The following is an 18,688-nucleotide window of genomic DNA, read 5'->3' as shown; positions in this document are numbered from 1 at the left end:
CATTGGAGAGATTATATTGTTCAACCTGAGCAAACACCTCTGCATTAAGAAGGAGTTGGCACCCTGGAAATAAATTGAGCCAGCGGCATTCTGAAAAGAATTCACAACCCCATCAAAAACCTACAATTCCTTGGAGAAGCCATTCAGTTAACTGTTGCTGCAATATACTAATGGAAAGCTGAACTGAAAGGAGAGTGATGAATTATGATACTTTTCTGAGTTTTCCCCCACAACAAACAAAACTTCTGTTTCTGTAGACTCTTTCTAAGCCCAGGTAATAAAATCCTTCTTTTTATTATAGCGTTGAAAGGTCCTCATCCCAATTTAATTATTTTTCCCTAAAGGGATAAAAAAATCCAAGATATATTAGGTACCTTAGGGTACCCCAGTTTGTAGTCATTTCTAAGACTGGGTATATTTGTAGGGATCATTTGTCTGAAGGCAATTCATTGTTTGAATGAAACTAAGACTGCATTTGGATGTTGCTCTCTCCATGAGCAGGTGCTCCTGTGCTTTCTTCCAGGTTTCACTCCTGCACTGACATGCACACCTGGCTCCAACTCCAGCTTGGATTTTTGCCCCGGCCTTGTGCTTCAAGCAGCCTTAAACCCTTTAATCAGATGGCGGGATATTTGCTCATTAATCCATTTGTTCAGTGTGAGTTGTGGTGAGCCTGAAGCCTTGGTCTAGGATGGTGAAGGAAGGGATTGCTACAAGGGTTAGCCAATAAGCATTCTGCACAGACAGACGAGGAAGGTGGGAGAGAGGTGGCTTCCTGATTATTACAATGACTCTCCAACTTTGCACAACTGGTCCAACCCCCCCCCCCCACTCCTCCCCATTGCTCAAGCCTAAGTCCTTGCACTGATTGGACAGTTACTTAGCATGCCATTGGATGCAAGCCAATATACAAAAATACAGCAGAGACTACCAGCCCTATCCCCCAGATGCAAAAGCATGCATTTACAGCTAGCAGTAGCACTCTTACTTCTGCTTCTATTGATTGATTAAGGTGGAGAGGAAGCAAACAATCTGCATCCCAAAGTCAAGCCGCATCACTCAACCTAGGATCATATGAACTACTAGATGATCATAGAGTTGGTCCCTTCCAACTATGATTTCTATGATCCTCGCCTGCCTAGTAGGGGCATCATCCCAACCAATGATTCATTGCCAGTTCACCCATAAACTATCATCAACTCCCTGGTTTATTCAACCTCATCCACCCCACCATTGATTTTAGACAATCATTCATGGAAATCACCATCCCCGGATCTAGCTAAAACAAGGAATAAAGCCTGATGTCATCACCATTCACCCTCTCAAAATAGACAATATGCAGACATGAGTGGTTTATCTCCACTGTAGGTTTATTAACACCTTTACCATGCTGTTTTGCTTTGTTTTGAAAGTGTAAAAGCAAAAGGGGAAGGAAAAATATCCCTGTGTGTTCAGTCCTTTGGGTCAAGATATAGACTAGTGAAGAACAGGGCACAGATGGCATTTTTGAGTCATTAAAATAGCAACATGCAGTTTTGCAAGCAACAGGAAGGATGCAGAGGAAATGACGCTGGTGTGTGTGCCAGATGCATTGAGCAGAGATAGCTTCCAAGCGCACGGGTGCCTCCTTCTTTGAAGAATTGCTAACACCAGCACAACAGACATTCTGCAATACACAGTGTTTGAGTTTGAGGAAGAAATTCTGCATTCTGTATGTGCATGGATGAAATGGGGGGAAGAAAGTGTGGGAAGAGCACTGGAATAGGGAGCTTGGGGATATTGTAGAATCCATGGCTTGTGGTCAATAAAATTATACTCTTGAGTAGACCCAATGAAATTAATAGATGTAAGTTAGTCGTGCCCATCAATCTCAATAGGTCTACTTTGATTAGAATTTAGTTCGCTACAACCTAATGTGTCTTTTGGAGTAGGACTGGCCACATGTTTAGTTGGAGTCTTTTAAGTCAGGGGTGTGGAACCTGTGGCCATCCTGATGTTGGAAGACTACAACCTCCTCCACTCCTGCCTGCTGACTGGGGCTGATGTGAACTGGATTCCATCAACCTCTGGAGGACCACAAGTTGCCCATCCATGATTTAGGCGGACTCAGACCAGGAAGGAAGCCCAAGGAGACCATGGATGGTTTGTCAGGGTCATTTTGAGTCCTGTAGACAAGGCTGCAAATGGAAGGGAAGGGAAAATGGGTCGGCAGTAGTAGTTCTGACTCCAGTTCTGCTGTACTTCCTGGATACAACAATTTTCTGTCTGAAGATACACGTTTGTTCCTCTAGTATCTTGCCAACTTTTTTTGCAGACCTTAACTGAACTGATTCACAAACTACAGGCTCAAACCCACGACCCTGAGATTAAGAGTCTCACACTCTACCCACTGAGCAGGTCTTAGGTGAGGGAAGGTGAGCAGAGGCAACTTTCTCAGTCCTTGCTACAGAGAGAAGAGACACCCATTGCCTCCTCCATGTGGCACTACGGGAAGGGTTGGATTCCTTGGCTGAAATCTCTACCAAAATGCAATCCAGGAGAAGCAGTTCAGCAGCAGAGATGTGCTTTGCATGCTAGTCTGATCCCCAGTGTCTCCAGATAAGGCTGGGAGAAACCCTTGCCCCAAATCCTGGAGAGCCACTGTAGACAATAGGGAGAGGGAGAGGGGCCGCTCCTTCCATGACCACCCTTCTCACCTTGCAGAGAGAGGTGAGAGAGTGGAGAGACAGCTGCTCACAACATAGAACTATAGAATTGTTGAGTTGGAAGGTACCCCGAGGGTCATCTAGTCCAACCCCATGCAATCACCCAAGGGTCCAATCCTCTATACGGTGCCCAAGGGTCCAATCCTCTATACGGTGCCCAGAAAGTAACTTGAAGTAGGACCAGACACTCCCTTGCTTCGCTCGCCAACTTTTCCGCTCCAAACCCCGGAAGCGGCAGAACTCTGAGCAGAAGGCACCATGGGGTGGGGTTGCAGGGACTTCCTGGGGGGGGGGAGTTCTCTCCACCCCCACCCCCGATCCTGTCCAGCCCCTGCTGCAGCGCAGGGGGAGGATTCAGCTTTGTTCCTTCTGTTCACCCGCTGCTTTCCCTTCCAAATAAACGTGTCAGTGTAACGTGTAGCTCGACTCCAAAGGGGGCGGGGGGAGTGCCCAACCTTTCCTCTGCCCCCGGGAAGGTCCGATCCAGCGCAGAGGGTGCCTTCTCCTCCTCCTCCTCCCTCTCCCGCGCCCCTCCCCGCCGTGTTGACATTCGCGCGCCTCACTCCGTCCTTCCTGGTTCGGGAGGCGGGCGCGAGAGCCCCACCCCTCGGCGCTCGCCAGCTCCGCGCGCGTCCTTGCCTGGGCGAAGGTGCTTCTTGGACGAGAGGCTGCGGCGATCAAAGACCCCGGCGGCTGGCAGGAGGAGGTGGAGAAGGAGTGGGAGGCTGACCCCGAACTCGCGGGAGGAGGCGAGAGAGAGAGAAGGCGGTTGGGCAGCCACCCCAAGCCGGCGCACGCGGGCGCCCCTTTGGAGCTGCCCACCTGAGCGCACGGGACAGGAGCGGCGATTTGATTCGCGCCAGGCCACGCTTGCTGCGGAGGGAGGAGGAGAGCAGCGCCTTCCAGCCTCGTCTCGCTTCGTGACAGCGCCGACCGAGCCTGGGAGGGACAGATCCGAGGGGGATCTCCCCCACCCAGCCACCCCCTCGCCACCCGCCCTCCTCCTGTCGTGGCAGCTGACGAGCCGACTCGCCCTGACCTGTGGGGTCCCCCACGCCGCCTTCGCTCTTCCCCGCCGCCACTCCAAGTCGCCTTCCTCGCGTGGGTAGAGGAAGGGGGGTCTCCTCCGTGTCTCCGCGCCCGCCCGATCCCCCTCTCCGGGGGTTGGATGCTGCAGACCCCCGGGATCCTGCGAGGCCAGAGCGCGCGACAGAGGACACCTGGGGTGCGTTATTGGGGCGCGAGCTGCGCCTTCTTTTGTACTCTTTTGTGCATTTGTGTATGTCACTGTGTGTGCGCGCGTTTGTGTGTGTGAGAGAGAGAAAAAGGGTGGCGCGGCTGCCTCTTGACGATAGCCACAATCTGTCTCACGTCTGTCTGGCGGCGCTGCGCCCAAGACACTGCGCGGATCAGCCCGATCGTGGAGTATGTGTGTGTTTGTGTGCCTCTGTGTTGTGATCGCCAGGGGCTGTAGTGGAATTGCTGGCTGGATCGCAGGCAGGGGAGAAGGCGGACTTGTTGTCCCTATCGATGTTGTGGCCTGAGGCTGATAAATAAATTCAGGCTACCACCAGCCTTAAGGGGCGCAAGCTGGTGGCACACGCCCAGCCCTTCCCTAATCTTTCTCTCCACTAAGGTAGTCGACTAAAGCTTCCCCAGCGGTAGCTGCCAGAGTCGCGGGGGGGGGGGCATTGTGCGCGCCCTTTGTGCCACATCTGGCGTTATGGCATGCATTTCCCGCTCACCTGAGAAGGAGTTACGAGGCCTCCCGCAACGGGCCTGGACTGTGGCTGATGAAATGGGAGAGTAAACCTGCATGTATTGCTCCACGCTGCCTCGCGATGTTGCATAAGTGGGCGGGTTGTAAATATTTTTATGAATAAAAATTAATAAATAGTGTAACATGCCAGGGCATGAGCTGGAGAGGAAGTGTTGCAGGAAGGCAGTAACCGGTTTGCAGCACAGAAGTGTAGTTTTTCGCATTCCGGAATCCTCAACATGCTGCTTTCAAGCTAGATCCCTTCTAGACTTGATACACATTTGAAATCCCTCCCCTGGATTATGTTCCCTGCGCCTACACATGCTCCATGTGAATCAAGGAGGAAGTGGTGACTGTGATCTTGTGATGATCCCACCCATGATGTCGTTGGGCAGGTGTGGATACACCACCCATGTCTCAGATCACCTGCAGATGTTTTCAAAAGGACACACTGAGGGGTACTGCAGAATCAAACTGCCATGAGCTTTTATTTTGGAAGGAAACCAGCTTATCGAAAGCGCTTTTGGGAGGCATTTCTTCACTGAAGATCTAGATTGTTTGCAGACTACATAGAAAAAGGCAAGGACTCTGCCTTCATTGATCCTAGAACAAAATATTGTGTGTACACAGCCTAGTATTGCAGAAGGGATATATACAAATGGTTGCAAGAGAAAGTGGGGTGAGCTGGGAGGCCCTGATCTCTTGTTGTTGCTGGTTATGCTGCTGCTGGTTTGTGAGTTTTGTATACTTAAGTGAGATGAAAATTGTCTAGCCAGCCTATGTGATACTCTTCCTGATACAATATAACAATTGTGGGAGAATAACAATTAGAAGAGACTGTGTTGCTTCAGGGACTACTCATAGGATAATGAACATGAAACTCTTGCCCTGAGGAAGTTCAGAGGAACTTAGAGTGCGCATACTCCTCAGTCAAGCTAAGTTGGTCCAATAGGAGAAGATAATCAACTGTGACATATAATCAAATGACAGAGGAGGGAGTTCACCTCATTTGGCAGTGGACCTTCTGGTTTATAAACTCGTTTGGAGTTTGTCCTGGTCACTGACTGAATGGGAGACCATCTGGGAATCCTGTTGTAGGCTGCCTGGAATTCCAGGGTGGAAGACGCCAAGCAGAGGCCTGCTGGATCAGACTAGAGGCCTGCCTACACCAGCATTGTGTTTCCCACAGTCACCTGCACAGGTGGGAAGCCCATAAGCAGGAGATAAACAATAGACCTCTCCTGCTGCTGCTCCAGGACAATTTGTGGTATTCAGAGGTATGTTGCCTTAGATCCTTAAGGTAAAGGGACCCCTGACCATTAGGTCCAGTCATGGCCGACTCTGGGGTTGCAGCACTCATCTCGCTTTATTGGCCGAGGGAGCCGGCGTACAGCTTCCAGGTCATGTGGCCAGCATGACTAAGCTGCTTCTGGCAAACCAGAGCAGCGCACGGAAACGCCGTTTACTTTCCCGCCAGAGTGGTACCTATTTATCTACTTGCACTTTGATGTGCTTTCGAACTGCTAGGTGGGCAGGAGCAGGGACCAAGCAACAGGAGCTCACCCCGTCGCAGGGATTTGAACCGCCGACCTTCTGATCAGCAAGTCCTAGGCTCTGTGGTTTAACCAACAGCGCCACCTGCGTCCCTCTATCCTTAAAGTACTATACAGTAAATAGCCATCACGACTGGTAGCCACGGGTAGGTTAAGCCCTGCATGAATTTGTCTAATCCCTTTTAAAAACAGCCCAAATTTGTGGCCTATACCACTTCTTGAGGTACCAAACTCCATAGTTCATTTATGTGCTGTGTAATTCCTTTTTTTCTGGCCTGAATCTTCTATAGCAAAGTACTTTTATCTGTCTTGAATCTTCCACACCCAAGCTTCATTGGATGACATTGAGTTCAGGTAATATGAGAGTTATTCTACTGCTCCTGATCATTTCTACAACTTTCCCAGCTATACAGTATCTTTCTTGAGATGTGGTGACCAAAACTGTACAACATATTCAGAGTGTAGTTTCATACTGATACGAAAGCTTTCTGATATTGGTAGTTTTTTTCCTGATTACTTTTCTAGTGATACCTAACATAGGTAGGTGAACATTACAGTATTTCACAGTTGCCACACACTGGATCAATGTTTTAATTGAGCTTTCCACTGTGATCCTGATATCTTTTTCCTGGTTCAGACCTAATCAGTGTGCATGTAAGCTTGGGATTGTAGACCCCCCCCCCCAAGTGAATTACTTTACACTTGCTTATATTAAACCCCATTTGCCATTTTAATTCCCCTTCAACCAGTCTGGAGAGATTCCTTTGGAGATCATTGCAATCAGTTTTTTGTTTTTTGGTTTCTCCCCACCCTGAATAATTAGGTGGCATCAGCTTTGCTCGCTCACAATTCACTCATAACTCTGGGTCTCATAAATACTCCAGATCTTATCAATGTAGTAAATCAACATCTGACTTCAAATCTGAAACCTTCCACCTCCAAAACACACATGCCCACTTTTAAGATAGTTGCAGTTGGAGTCCCCTGAAGGACTTGCCGTATCTTGGATACTTGTGTCATATGGTGTTGAAATATCATTGCAGGTCATTCATTTGAACTTTTCAGGATATTCTTATCTCGCACTTGGACTTGGTAACAATGGTATGATTGTTGCGTGTCCTTGTTGATCGTAGTTGTTAGAGAACACATCAGCCATGCAAGCTTATTTTGACTCCGTGCTCCATACAGACTAGCTCTTGTCTATGCAAAACATTTTATAACTTATTTGCTTGGCCTTTCCCCCCTGACAACTGTGTACTTGGAGGATATTCTTTAAAAGGTCCACAAACTATCATTTTATACTAAACATAGTACTGCAATCTATCTGATATGGTAATTATAAGTTAAGTTGAAAAGAATGAGGCAACATTAAATAAACAGTTGTTAGCCTACTCATGATTTGAAAGACTTCTACATCATTTTTACCCCTCTTGCACATACATATATAGAGAGATAATGTTAGCAATTGAAAATGACTTTATTCCAAGGCTGGAAGCAGCTCCACTTTAAAACAAGTACATTTCAGTTGTTTAATACAGTGGTACCCCGGGTTACATATGCTTCAGGTTACAGACTCCGCTAACCCAGAAATAGTACCTCGGGTTAAGAACTTTGCTTCAGGATGAGAACAGAAATCGTGCTCCAGTGGCGCGGCAGCAGCAGGAGGCCCCATTAACTAAAGTGGTGCTTCAGGTTAAGAACAGTTTCAGGTTAAGAACAGACCTCCGGAACGAATTAAGTACTTAACCCGAGGTACCACTGTAGTTTCGGGAGGTGGGGGGGTGCAATTGCTTTTTATAAGCTGCTTCAAGCACAGGGAGTGGCAGGATTTTGAGAGCATCTCATATTGGTCAGTTGTTGCAACCAGTGGCGAAGCACTACTGGGGGCGGAAAGCAGCCGGGGACATGGCTGGTGTGCTCCGGAGGGGGTGACGCACACCCCGGGGGGCATGGCATGCATCCCGGGGGCGTGGTACGCCATCTGTGAGGGCATGGTGCGCATTCTGGGGCATGGTGCCCAGCACACTGGGGAGTACACAGCGTGTATCGGGGGGTGCCGCGATGGCACGCTACCAGAATAGTGGTGCTGGGGGCGGTCCGCTCCCTCCACCCTCCCGTTCCTCTGCCAGTGGTTGCAACAATGTAGTTTGAAAGTGTTTCAAAAACCAAAAGACATATTTAAAAACATGAAAGTGCTGCAGTCACTTTGGTGTACGCTAAAGGTATGTGTTGTTGTTGTTGTTGTTGTTGTTGTTGTTGTTTGTTTTAAAAATACCATAATATGCTACCTGGAAAACACAGTACAGTCGTACCTCGGGTTAAGTATTTAATTCGTTCCGGAGGTCTGTTCTTAACCTGAAACTGTTCTTAACCTAAAGCACCACTTTAGCTAATGGGGCCTCCCATGCCACCGCGCCGCCGGAGCACGATTTCTGTTCTTATCCTGAAGCAAAGTTCCTAACCTGAAGCACTGTTTCTGGGTTAGCAGAGTCTGTAACCTGAAGCGTATGTAACCTGAAGTGTATGTAACCCGAGGTACCACTGTACCCTTATATTTCTGAAACTGAAATGTTGGTTCAAATTGCTGGCTGGGATCAAACTGAAAATATTGCTTGCTATTTTACAACAAGATCCTTTAAAGCACCGTTACCTCTGTATGATAGATTAAAGAAGACTTCACAGACAATTATAGGTCAGACCTCAGCATACGTTTGAAATTCATTATGGCCAGGCTGATAATTCCAGGTTATAAATAACTCTTGTTTCACCAAGGACACCATTCAGAAGAGAAAACTTGATTGCTTTTCAAAATCATAATGTAAGCAGACCAAAGGATGTGACAGCCTTACCTAATTTGATGCCACCCAGCTGTTTTAGATTACAGCTTCCATCATCTCTGACCATTGTCCTGGGAGGGCCAGTCTGGAAGTTGAGGAAGGCTGGGGGGTTGAATAATCACATAGTTGAATAATCTGTACAGAGAATGCTAACACTGAATAATTGTAGCCTTGAAGGGTTGAGACATGCTTTGTATGTAGAAGTTCCAACTTCAGTCCCTAGCATCTCCAGGTAAGGGTGGAAAACATCTCTCTGCCTGAAACCTTGGACATTTGCTGCCAGTCCGTTTAAACCATATGAAGGTAACCAGCATTAGAAACTCAGATATATAAGCTAATTACCAAATGCCACCTTAAACCAAGGTTACAATCACCACAACGGAATGTCTAGATGTCCTTTTCTTTGCAATGGGTTTATTGTTATTATTGATATTCGTTTCCATACCACTTTATATTTTAAAGAAAAACCCCTCAAAGTGGTTTGCAGCACATTAAAACATCAAATAAAACAATCCAAGATAAAACAAATGCAAGCTTAAAGGAAAATATTTCAGATCCTTCTCTACATGACATTTTGCTTTCCCCATATTTATTTACCTCCTTAATTTATATAGCTGTTCCATAGCAGAAATACTCTAAGAAGCCATTGTCGGACTAGGACCTGGGAGATCAGGGTTCAAATCCCCACTCAGTCATGAAACTCACTGGGTGGCCCTGGGCCAGTCACACCTTCTTAACTTACCTCACAGGGTTGTTGTAGGGATTAACTGAGGAGGAGGGTGAACCATGTGCTCCTTGGAGAAAAGGGTGGGATATAAATATGCCCTTCTGCTTACCTGCTTAAGAAAGCTGGAGAAGCCAGCCAGATGGCGATGTCAGTCACCAGCCGGGCATCCAGAGATCTCAATGTCTTCGCAATTGGACGCACAACAGTGACAAAACGCGCCTGGCGCCTGGCTAATTTAAAACGCTGTAGGCAACCTGTGACCTATGGGCTGCAAGCAGCTCTTGTGGGGCTTCCCTGTGATCCCCTGCCAATTTATTCCACTGCCGTCTGGGCTGCTGGATTTTGCTGTACAGTTGTGATGGGTGCCATCCTGCCCACGTAATCATGTTCCTCCTCCAGCACACCACACAGCTGTTTGGTGCACTGGGGGATTGCGGTTGTAAAGGGGAGAATAGCACACAGAGAGGCAAAACCTCCAGCTGCTGCATGTGGCCTTCAGGGACCAAAAGGTAACTTCTCCCTGGATTGTAGATATAATACTCAGATACGGTCTGGCTCTATATAATGCGTCTTCCTTCCTGGTTTAAACATGCAGCATAACTCTTGGGCTAAAGCATTCTTTTGTGTGGTTTGTGGTGATGTGGCTTGACACTCGAAGCAGATTTCATGAGGATTCAATTTCAAGCACTCTCCATGCTATTTGGTGTTCATTTAAAGCAGGTCTCAGGAATAACATCTTCTAAAGTACTTCAGGCCGAAGTCTCTGGGGCCCAGCTGCACGCTTTGTTCCTGCTCTCAGCTAGAGTGCAGGGAACTTTTGCTGAAATTACAATTTTGGCTGAGGTGAAGCCCATATTCTCCCCTTCACTTCGCAATTTAAAACTCCAGATGGCGTATCTAGCAGTGGAAGAGAAATCCTTAAGTGGCTACAGGGAATGAGCTAGAAGAATAGTGTGACCTGCATTCCCCCTTACAAAGTCAGGGGGGTTCATAAGTGTGTATCATTGGCCCGCATGATACTGTTTCTGGCAGGAAGCCTTGGAGAAGTGCTGTGAATCATAGAACATAATGGACTCATAAAGCCATACTTGCCTCGACTGTAGGATGCCATACCCTCCAACATTCCTCATGAAAATAGTGACATTCCATTCTTAAAGCATGGTGACTGTCATTGCAGGGGTCACTTAGAAGGTGACTGCTCAAGTCCGAATAGAAAGCTAAAATGGCTTCAGGGTGGTGAATCATGATGACTGGCAGCAGTGCATGGTTTTGTTACTGGAGTCATAGCTTCTATGTTCTCAGTTTTAAAAAGAACATTTCTGCTGGCTGTCTCTAAAAGCACTTGGACGACACTTAGCTAAGTGGTGGAGACATCCCAGAAGAAAATGAGCAGCTATGGCCAGTATAAGCTGCTTAATCACGGCTCTCTATGCTACTCTCCTTGAGGACTCCATTTCCTCGCACATTACCAATGTGATATGGCTGCTCCCTTACACCCCAAATTCATGGATACTTCTTTGCACATGATTTGGAATTATTCTAAGCATTCCAGAAAAATTCATCTGAAAACTAGGAGCTGTCTTGGCATTCTGAGAATCAGCCTGAATCAGGTCTAGAGAAGAGACATTAAAAAACACTAAAAAGAAACACCACCCCACAAAAAGCCAAATCCCATATCACGAACCCTACCCTAGTATAATCCCTTATCTAAAATACTTCAAGCTGTTATGGGACCAAGCAGCCCCATTCTCCCCATTTCTTGTTCTTTTTCATCTGGCACTTTCAACATTCCATAGATCCTAAAAGTCACTTGTGTGCCTTTTAAACATTCTGTTTCCTTTTTGTTTACAACCCAATATACTTTAGCTATACCTAGGGAATCTCACAGATCTGAAGAAACCGCTATCTTGTTTTTGGAGGTTCCATTCCCTTCCAAACTGATATACACCAGACCATCCAAATTCAACATTCGAGGAGATTATGGTGATTAGACCATGAGTGGGCAAGGTATTTTACAGAGTAGCACAACCCAAAGCCACACTTTTGACCCAAATAGCTTTCTGCCTAAATTTAGACCAGATGTGTGGGGTAAAGGTGGAAACAGCACAGGTAGAGATGAAAAGGAGAATGGGTGAGAGAAAGATGGATAAGGAGGAATAATTGTGAGGAAACGCTGTTGTTGGATGCTTTGTTTTGGTTCAGAAGAAGGGGCATGTTTGGTCAACTCAAGGATTATGACAGCAGTTAAATATTAGGCATCTTTGCAAAAAGAAAGAGGTGGGTAGCATGATGTGAATGCCTGGCTAGAAAAGGCAACTTATTAATACTTTTACAGCTGTTGTTTTTCTTATGATGACTTAACTGAACTCATTGTGGTCCAGTTACCAGGAGTCAAGTCAGCTTCCCACATTTCTATCCCTTTGCTTACTCTCTCAGGCTGGAGCTGACACCAAAATGTAGATGCGAGCAGTTGATCAGTGCCTTTCGGGGGGGGGGGGGGGACTGCCTTAGCAACACTGGCACATACAGCCGGACCTTGGATCCCAAATGCCTTGCAACTCGAACGTTTTGGCTCCCGAACGCCGCAAACCTGGGAGTGTTTTGGTTTGCAAACGTTCTTTGGAACCTAAACATCCAACGCGGCTTCTGTAGCTTCCACTTGAATGCAGGAAGTTCCTGCTGCCAATTGGAAGCTGTGCCTTGGTTGTCAAAAGTTTTCAGAAGTCGAACGGACTTCCGGAATGGATTCCGTTTGACAGTCAAGGTACGACTGTATTTGTTTAATAAAATGATAAGGTGACAAAAGGTAATTCCAGAGATGTGGGGACAAGATGTCCTTGAAAGGATTTAAGTGTTGGGGATAAGTGAAACCCAAAGAAGTTGGGAGAGGGATTCTGGGATGTCACATCACCTTGGTTCCTTGGTTCCAATATTGTCACCTGGCTCATTTTTCAGTTACACTGTTCTGATTGTTTCATTTAAAGTTGCAGGGACCACATTTGTGTCCCTCCCCTTGTTCTCAGTGCTGCTGAGGGTGACTGACAGCACTACTACTTTGTCTGGTTTGGCAGTTTAAAGAGTGTCACACTTTGCTCTGTACGTGCACATTCATATGATAACTGTATTTACAATGGAAAGGCCCTGAGATTATTTTTAAAAAAGAAATATTGTTTATTTATTTCCAAACATACAAATGGTGTGTGTGTGTGTGTGTGTGTGTGTGTAGCACATGAACCTTTCAGGTTAAAAGATAAGGATGTGCCCTGCCCAACTGTTTATGCTCCATAATTTGATCACCCCATTAATCATGTGGGCGCAGAATACTTGAATGCTTGAGTACATGTACATGCATATGTCACAGCTTGCAATATAATTGCCTGGAGGGAAGTTCCTGCATGCTTTATTCCTGTGATCACTTGTTGACTTGCATTGGTTCCCTGTCTTGCTTGGGATAGGGGTGAAATAGTTCACTGTGCATATAGTCATAATTTTTTGAGAAACGTTTCTGACAAAGCCTGGCAAAATATATTGTTTCATATCCTGTGATATTATGGTGAACAGAGTGTGCTTTTAAGCATACCATTCCAGCACTATGCTGCCTTAATTTGTTTTCAGTCTTGTAATAAGTACAATGTTATAGATTAAGGTTTTTACAAAAATCAGTAAGGTTAAAGCTTTGGTAAAATGCTTGTGTTTGGGCATGTCCTTTCTTTGTGCTTGTTTTTATTAATTTGTTTAGAATTGAGGAGGAGTGATGAATGAGGAAATGGTATTTGGTGCACTAAAATGGTATATTTGGGGTTTGAATCCAAATGATGGCGATTATAGGGGTTTTCAAATTATGCCCTCCATGCATACATTGGATTGCACCCACTAGTCCAGAACAAGTTGGGGGGGTGAGGGAGGAGGAGTGGGAAAGCGGCATATGCCACTAAGCAGTATGGTAAATTCCGCCCACTATTCCCCACAGAATATTTTCTTTCAGAGAAAATGTACCTCGACATTTATTTTGCTTTGGTTTCTTTGCTTTAGTATGCAAATGAATTTGCGAACCCTTAAGCTGCAGGGTTTCATCAAGCCTTGCACATGAAATGGTGAAAGGGAATAAATTCTGCTATACAGGTGTTGGCTATTGAGGTGCTAATCTTCAAGTTCTTCTCAGTGGTAAGCTTCTTTCTTTGTGGGATAATATCCTGGGCCTTATTGCTTCAGAAGAAATGCCTCAAGAGGAATTTAGAACCGGCTGGAGATGGTTAGTGAAGGAGATGTTACATCTTAGTTCTTAATTTTTCTTTCTTTCTATACAAAGTAGTTGCTATTAGCTTGTCAAGAAGCCTGTTAATCCACCTTTGGGAATCCTGGCTAAGTGAATGGAGATAATGTCATGCTTTTATCCTATATTGATTTTTTGACATGAGAATGCGGTCAGGAAAATATCCTTGTGTCAGTCAGGACATGAGCCAACCTGTAACCTTGATTTCATGCTACAAAACACTTTTCTTGTGTTGTGGAAGCAATAGTTTTTCAAACTCCTGGTTGAGTTAGAATTTTAGCGTATGCCTTCTATTAATAGGAACTTTTTATTTATTAAATTTCTATACCATCCTTCAGCCGAAGATCACAGGGCAATTTATAATATAAAAACACAAAAATAACAGTTTTAAAAGTCCGTAGATGGGCAGCTATGCAAACAGAATTGCCCCTTGTGTAAAATATCAGGTCGCATCACTTTGTAGGCAGTCTGTGGTGCACAGCAAGAAGGGAAAGCATTCAAGGGTTAGAAGGACTAACTAGAAAGATGCATCTGAAGATCCCAGGGTAGTTAGCAGTATAAAAATACAAAATATTTATAGCTATAGTGTAGAGATTGGTAAAACATGTCCTTTATCTTTACAGCATACATCCACCCATCCTCTAAACCCCTTTCTAGGATACTTATTCTGAGCAGCCAAATTCCCTCCCTCCTCCTTTTTGTCCCTTTCAACCAACACTGCCTGTGAGCTCACGGGTGCTTGTTTGAGTTTTTAATCTATAAAAGTTTACACTCGCTTTAACCTCTATTTTGGGGATACCCAGGAAGACATCTGATCATGTGGAAAACACGCCTTTCTTTTGTGTGGCCTTCTTTTGATTCCTGACTGGTGGACATGCCAACATCCAAGTTTACTGTGAGAGGGAAAGATGTAGAAATGTCTTACTGTGCTTTTCTAAGAGACGCAGAGTGCAGATTATTGCAACTTTTATTTATCCATCTAATGGTGAGATTCACAAGGAACCATGGCAGGGGTCTCTGAAGCTCACAGATCTTCCTCTGGGCAACGTGTGTATGTCACACATTTAAGCAGAAGTTGCAAAAGAAGACATGGAAGTCATTCACATCTTCCCCTTTTCCTTGATGATACTCTGTCTCTTGTGGATAATGCATTCTGAGGGAAATTCTGCACCATTTCAAATGCTCAAAGAGGGTTTCTTTCATCCTGTTGTGGAAAAGGTCTTTCGCTGATTGTACTTCAAGTGACAACTTCAAGATTCAAGTGACAACATAATTGACTATTCCTAGCAATATGTTTCCATGACAAATCAGTCAGTAGCTTCAAGTGACACCAAACAAAACAAGTGTATAGAACAAAGACAGATAAAAAAGGAAGACAGGGCATCTCCCATCCTAGAAGAAGAAAACTACTTAGGCCAACTGCTTTAGAAGATGTATTGACTGTCAGGCCTCAAACAGCTTTCTAGTTCTAAAAGGGAGAAATGACTATTGGGATAACGTTGAGGTTTATAAAAGATTAATCTGTTACCTCTCTCTGCATGTGCTTCCAAAGAAACGCAGTTAAAAACAAATAAGGAGCCGAGAGTTCAAAGCTGTATTTTAGTATCATAATGCAAAAGTGTAATATTACTTGTTGCAAATTGTCTTCAAGCCTTTTGTCACTTCACAGATTGTGGTGACTTATGATTATTGCAAATTTGCTCTAGAAGCACTGTATACGATGCCTAGCAACTTCCACTGTGTGTGTGTGTTTTATAACAAGGTAGAAAAGGATGTGATGCCCCAGTTTCTCAGTAAGTAGTCTGTTCTGCAGGCAATATAAATTGTGACCAAGACTAAAAAAAAAAAAAAAGCAGCAGCTGAAATGCTGCTCTTTCCTGACATTCATTACAGTTATTATTTGGGTCAGGTTCCCCCCTTCTTCGATCTCTTTGTTCTGCAGAGATGGGTTTCAGTGAAAAGGTCAGGCTATATTTAATAAAGATGACATGAAACAGTAGCAGGCGTAGTACAGATATGAGGCTATTGGCAGAATGTACAATAGGCTCCAGTAGTTTTGGGAGGTGTTTTGCTCAACATAAGGATTGTATCTACTAGCTCTGTCTTTCCACAGCACCCGGTTCTTTTTTTCTTTGTCATTTTACATTGATCCATTTTCTAAGATGCCTTGTGCTGCACCATGCATAATATTTGCAGAGCTATGAGGTTTTCCACAGCAGTAGCATCTTTCTTTCTTTCTTTCTTTCTTTCTTTCTTTCTTTCTTTCTTTCTTTCTTTCTTTCTTTCTTTTAAAGCTAACTTCTGCATTCAGGATATATTATGCTAATGCCGCAGGGTAACATGCATTTCTTTATTTCTACAATTCTGCCGTGTTGGGGTTTCAAAGGATTTGCAATGTTCCGAAAAGGCCTGGTTTGTCTTGAGCAGGGGCAGCAGCGTAGCTAGCTGCTTGGGCACCCGGGGCAGCGCAAATGCCCTGCACCCAGGAGCAGGGCAAGCTGAGGCAGAGCACACTGTGCAGAACTTCCATAGTCTGCAAGCCCCATGTTGCTGTTTCGGGCAGCATGGAGCCTGCAGGCATCACTTCTCAGGAGAGACATGTGGATAAGGCACGCTTGCAGGCCAGGCCCCGCGGTCATCACCCTCAGTGATGACACCCAGGGCGGCCTGCACCCACCATACCCCCCTTCCTATGCCACCGGTCAGGGGCTGCATTGCATCGAGAACAACCTTTGGGGGCGCCGTATGTCAGGGATGGGCAGCACCAGCGGCAAAAGTACTGGAGCAGTGGTTGTGACTCTTACTTTTCTATAGTAAGCTACATTCCAGACATGCATAAGTCAAAGCTATCCGCACACACATCTATCCGCTACCCAGACAAACAATGGGTGTTATCCTAGTTCGAGGACAGATTCCAGCCAAGCAAAGGCACTCAAAGCTATAGAGCAGGGCTTCCATGCATGTTGGCAGTGTGATGTAAGACACCCCAAATCAGGTGAAATGCTGTGGCCCCTCCCAACATCAACTCTTGGAAAACTAGAGAAATAGTGATGTGGGGAAAAGTCATAATTTGGTTCTTCCAGGATGGTTCAAGTTTCTTATGTTTCATAGCAACATGGGCAGGAAAAACTTTCCTGTGGCTCCATGGAGGATGAGACTTTCAGTGGCTGCTTTCATGATATCTCTGCTTACCTTCACTGTTGGAGGCAATATGCCTCTGAATAGAAGTTACTGGGATTTACAAGTGGGTAGATTGGCGCTGAACTTGCATAAAGATCTGGTTGGGAACAGGATGCTTGACCAGTTGGGCCCTTGGCTTGACCCAGCAGGATTGTCTTATGTTCTTGTGATCTGGTAGGGTTCTTCTTATGTTCTCATCAGCAGAAGAATGTAAGGACCTAGCCTAAGGGAATGCCATTAGAAGCAAGAATTTCAGTGAGAATTCACTGTTTGTTTCTGTCATTTGATACGGAGTCCCATTTGGATTGTTGGTGTTTGTTCTCTACTGTCTGACACAATACTTTCTAGGATGCATTTGACTTTTGCAAACGTATGTTCCTTTAGATCTCTGTCCCTCCTTCCCTTCTCAGGCTGGGAATTTTTACCATTTTGCAGCACAATCCTATATATGTATATCCATTCGATCATAAATCCAGTTCAACAGGGCTTATGCCCAGGTGAGTGGGAACAGAATTGCTGTATTTGTTGATATACTTGGGCTCAGAGCATGGGGTGAAGGCACATGGTGCAGTGGAACTTACTAAATCTAAGCTGGCCTCAATGTGGTCAGTGTCTTGAGGGAAGACGTGGAAATTCCACATATGCTACCTTGTGCCTAACAAGAGAAGGGTAGGGGAGAAATGAAATAAATTCATGAGACTAATTTCAGTTTCTGATTGTGGTGTACTTGAGCTCCCTCCTCATAAGACTGAGTTATAGTGTAGGTGTTTAAATTTTTTTTTTGGTAGGTGTTTAATTTAGTCTTTCCATTATAGGCTGGGTTTTGAAATCCATGAATGTGGTGAATGCAGTTTTATCATCCTATCAACACTGCGAAGAAAACATGATCTGAATCATGAGGTTTTATTTTCTCAAATGTGGCACCAGTGCAAAATTCCTCTCTGAGACAGGATAAGCTGTTTGTAAATGTCTGTTGTGTTACTACAAATCGTATTCTCTCTCTCAGTGTGTGTGTGTTTTTAGAGATATATTTTTTAGTGATGAAGCTGGGAGTATTTTGTTATGTTCTTTGGCTTTGATACACACATACACAAGAATAGGGAACCTGTGGCCTTTCAGATATTGTTATATTCCTTCTGCCATCAGTTCCAACCAGCATGTCCAATAATTAGGGGAAATGGGACTTGTAGTCCAACAATATCTGAGGTGGCCAAAGTTTCCCCATCTCAGATTTATGAAATGTTAATCATGTGAGTAGATAAAGGCCATATCAAGGTACAAAGTCTGAGCAGCATTTATCTTTTAATTTGAAAACAGAGCAGAGCACAGGTGTATTTAATATACCTGCACAGTCTGAGAGGTGTTAATATAGTGACTTGTCTAAATTCCAAGCTGATAATTATGTTCTGCCTACTTAAAATGCTTCCTAAAAGAATCAGACAAATATAATGTATTCATTTCCTGCTCAAGATGAGTAGTGAATCCCAGCGGATTCAAAGGGGCTGTATGATATTAATTGCTAAAAATATCTCTCTAATTGTTCGGGATCTTCAAGTAGGTATGCACAAATTTGGAGCAGAAAATTTGTAAGGCTTTGTTTCTTAGTATCCTGACCCTGATCCATGGCCTGGGCAGGCTACCATTCTGTGCTCAC

The 18,688-nt window shown here is 44.9% G+C and overlaps 1 protein-coding gene across 3 annotated transcripts in view; it reads left to right on the top strand.

Annotated features, from left to right (window-relative positions):
* The first annotated feature begins 3,144 nt into the window (after positions 1–3,144).
* Positions 3,145–18,688, top strand: part of MBP (myelin basic protein) — a 97,480-nt gene continuing 81,936 nt past the window's right edge. For 2 of the 3 annotated variants that reach the window (XM_083747039.1, XM_083747037.1), the window contains exon 1: positions 3,286–3,930. In XM_083747039.1, the coding sequence (XP_083603165.1) occupies positions 3,874–3,930 (57 nt within the window). In that variant the 5' untranslated portion in view covers positions 3,286–3,873. Of the gene's footprint in view, positions 3,931–18,688 lie in introns of all 3 variants that reach the window. The other variant, XM_083747038.1, reaches the window with a different exon arrangement.

This window comes from Podarcis gaigeae (assembly GCF_964106915.1).
Source record: "Podarcis gaigeae genome assembly, chromosome: 7".
NCBI lineage: Eukaryota > Metazoa > Chordata > Lepidosauria > Squamata > Lacertidae > Podarcis > Podarcis gaigeae.
This window is presented reverse-complemented; position numbering and strand designations above follow the sequence as displayed.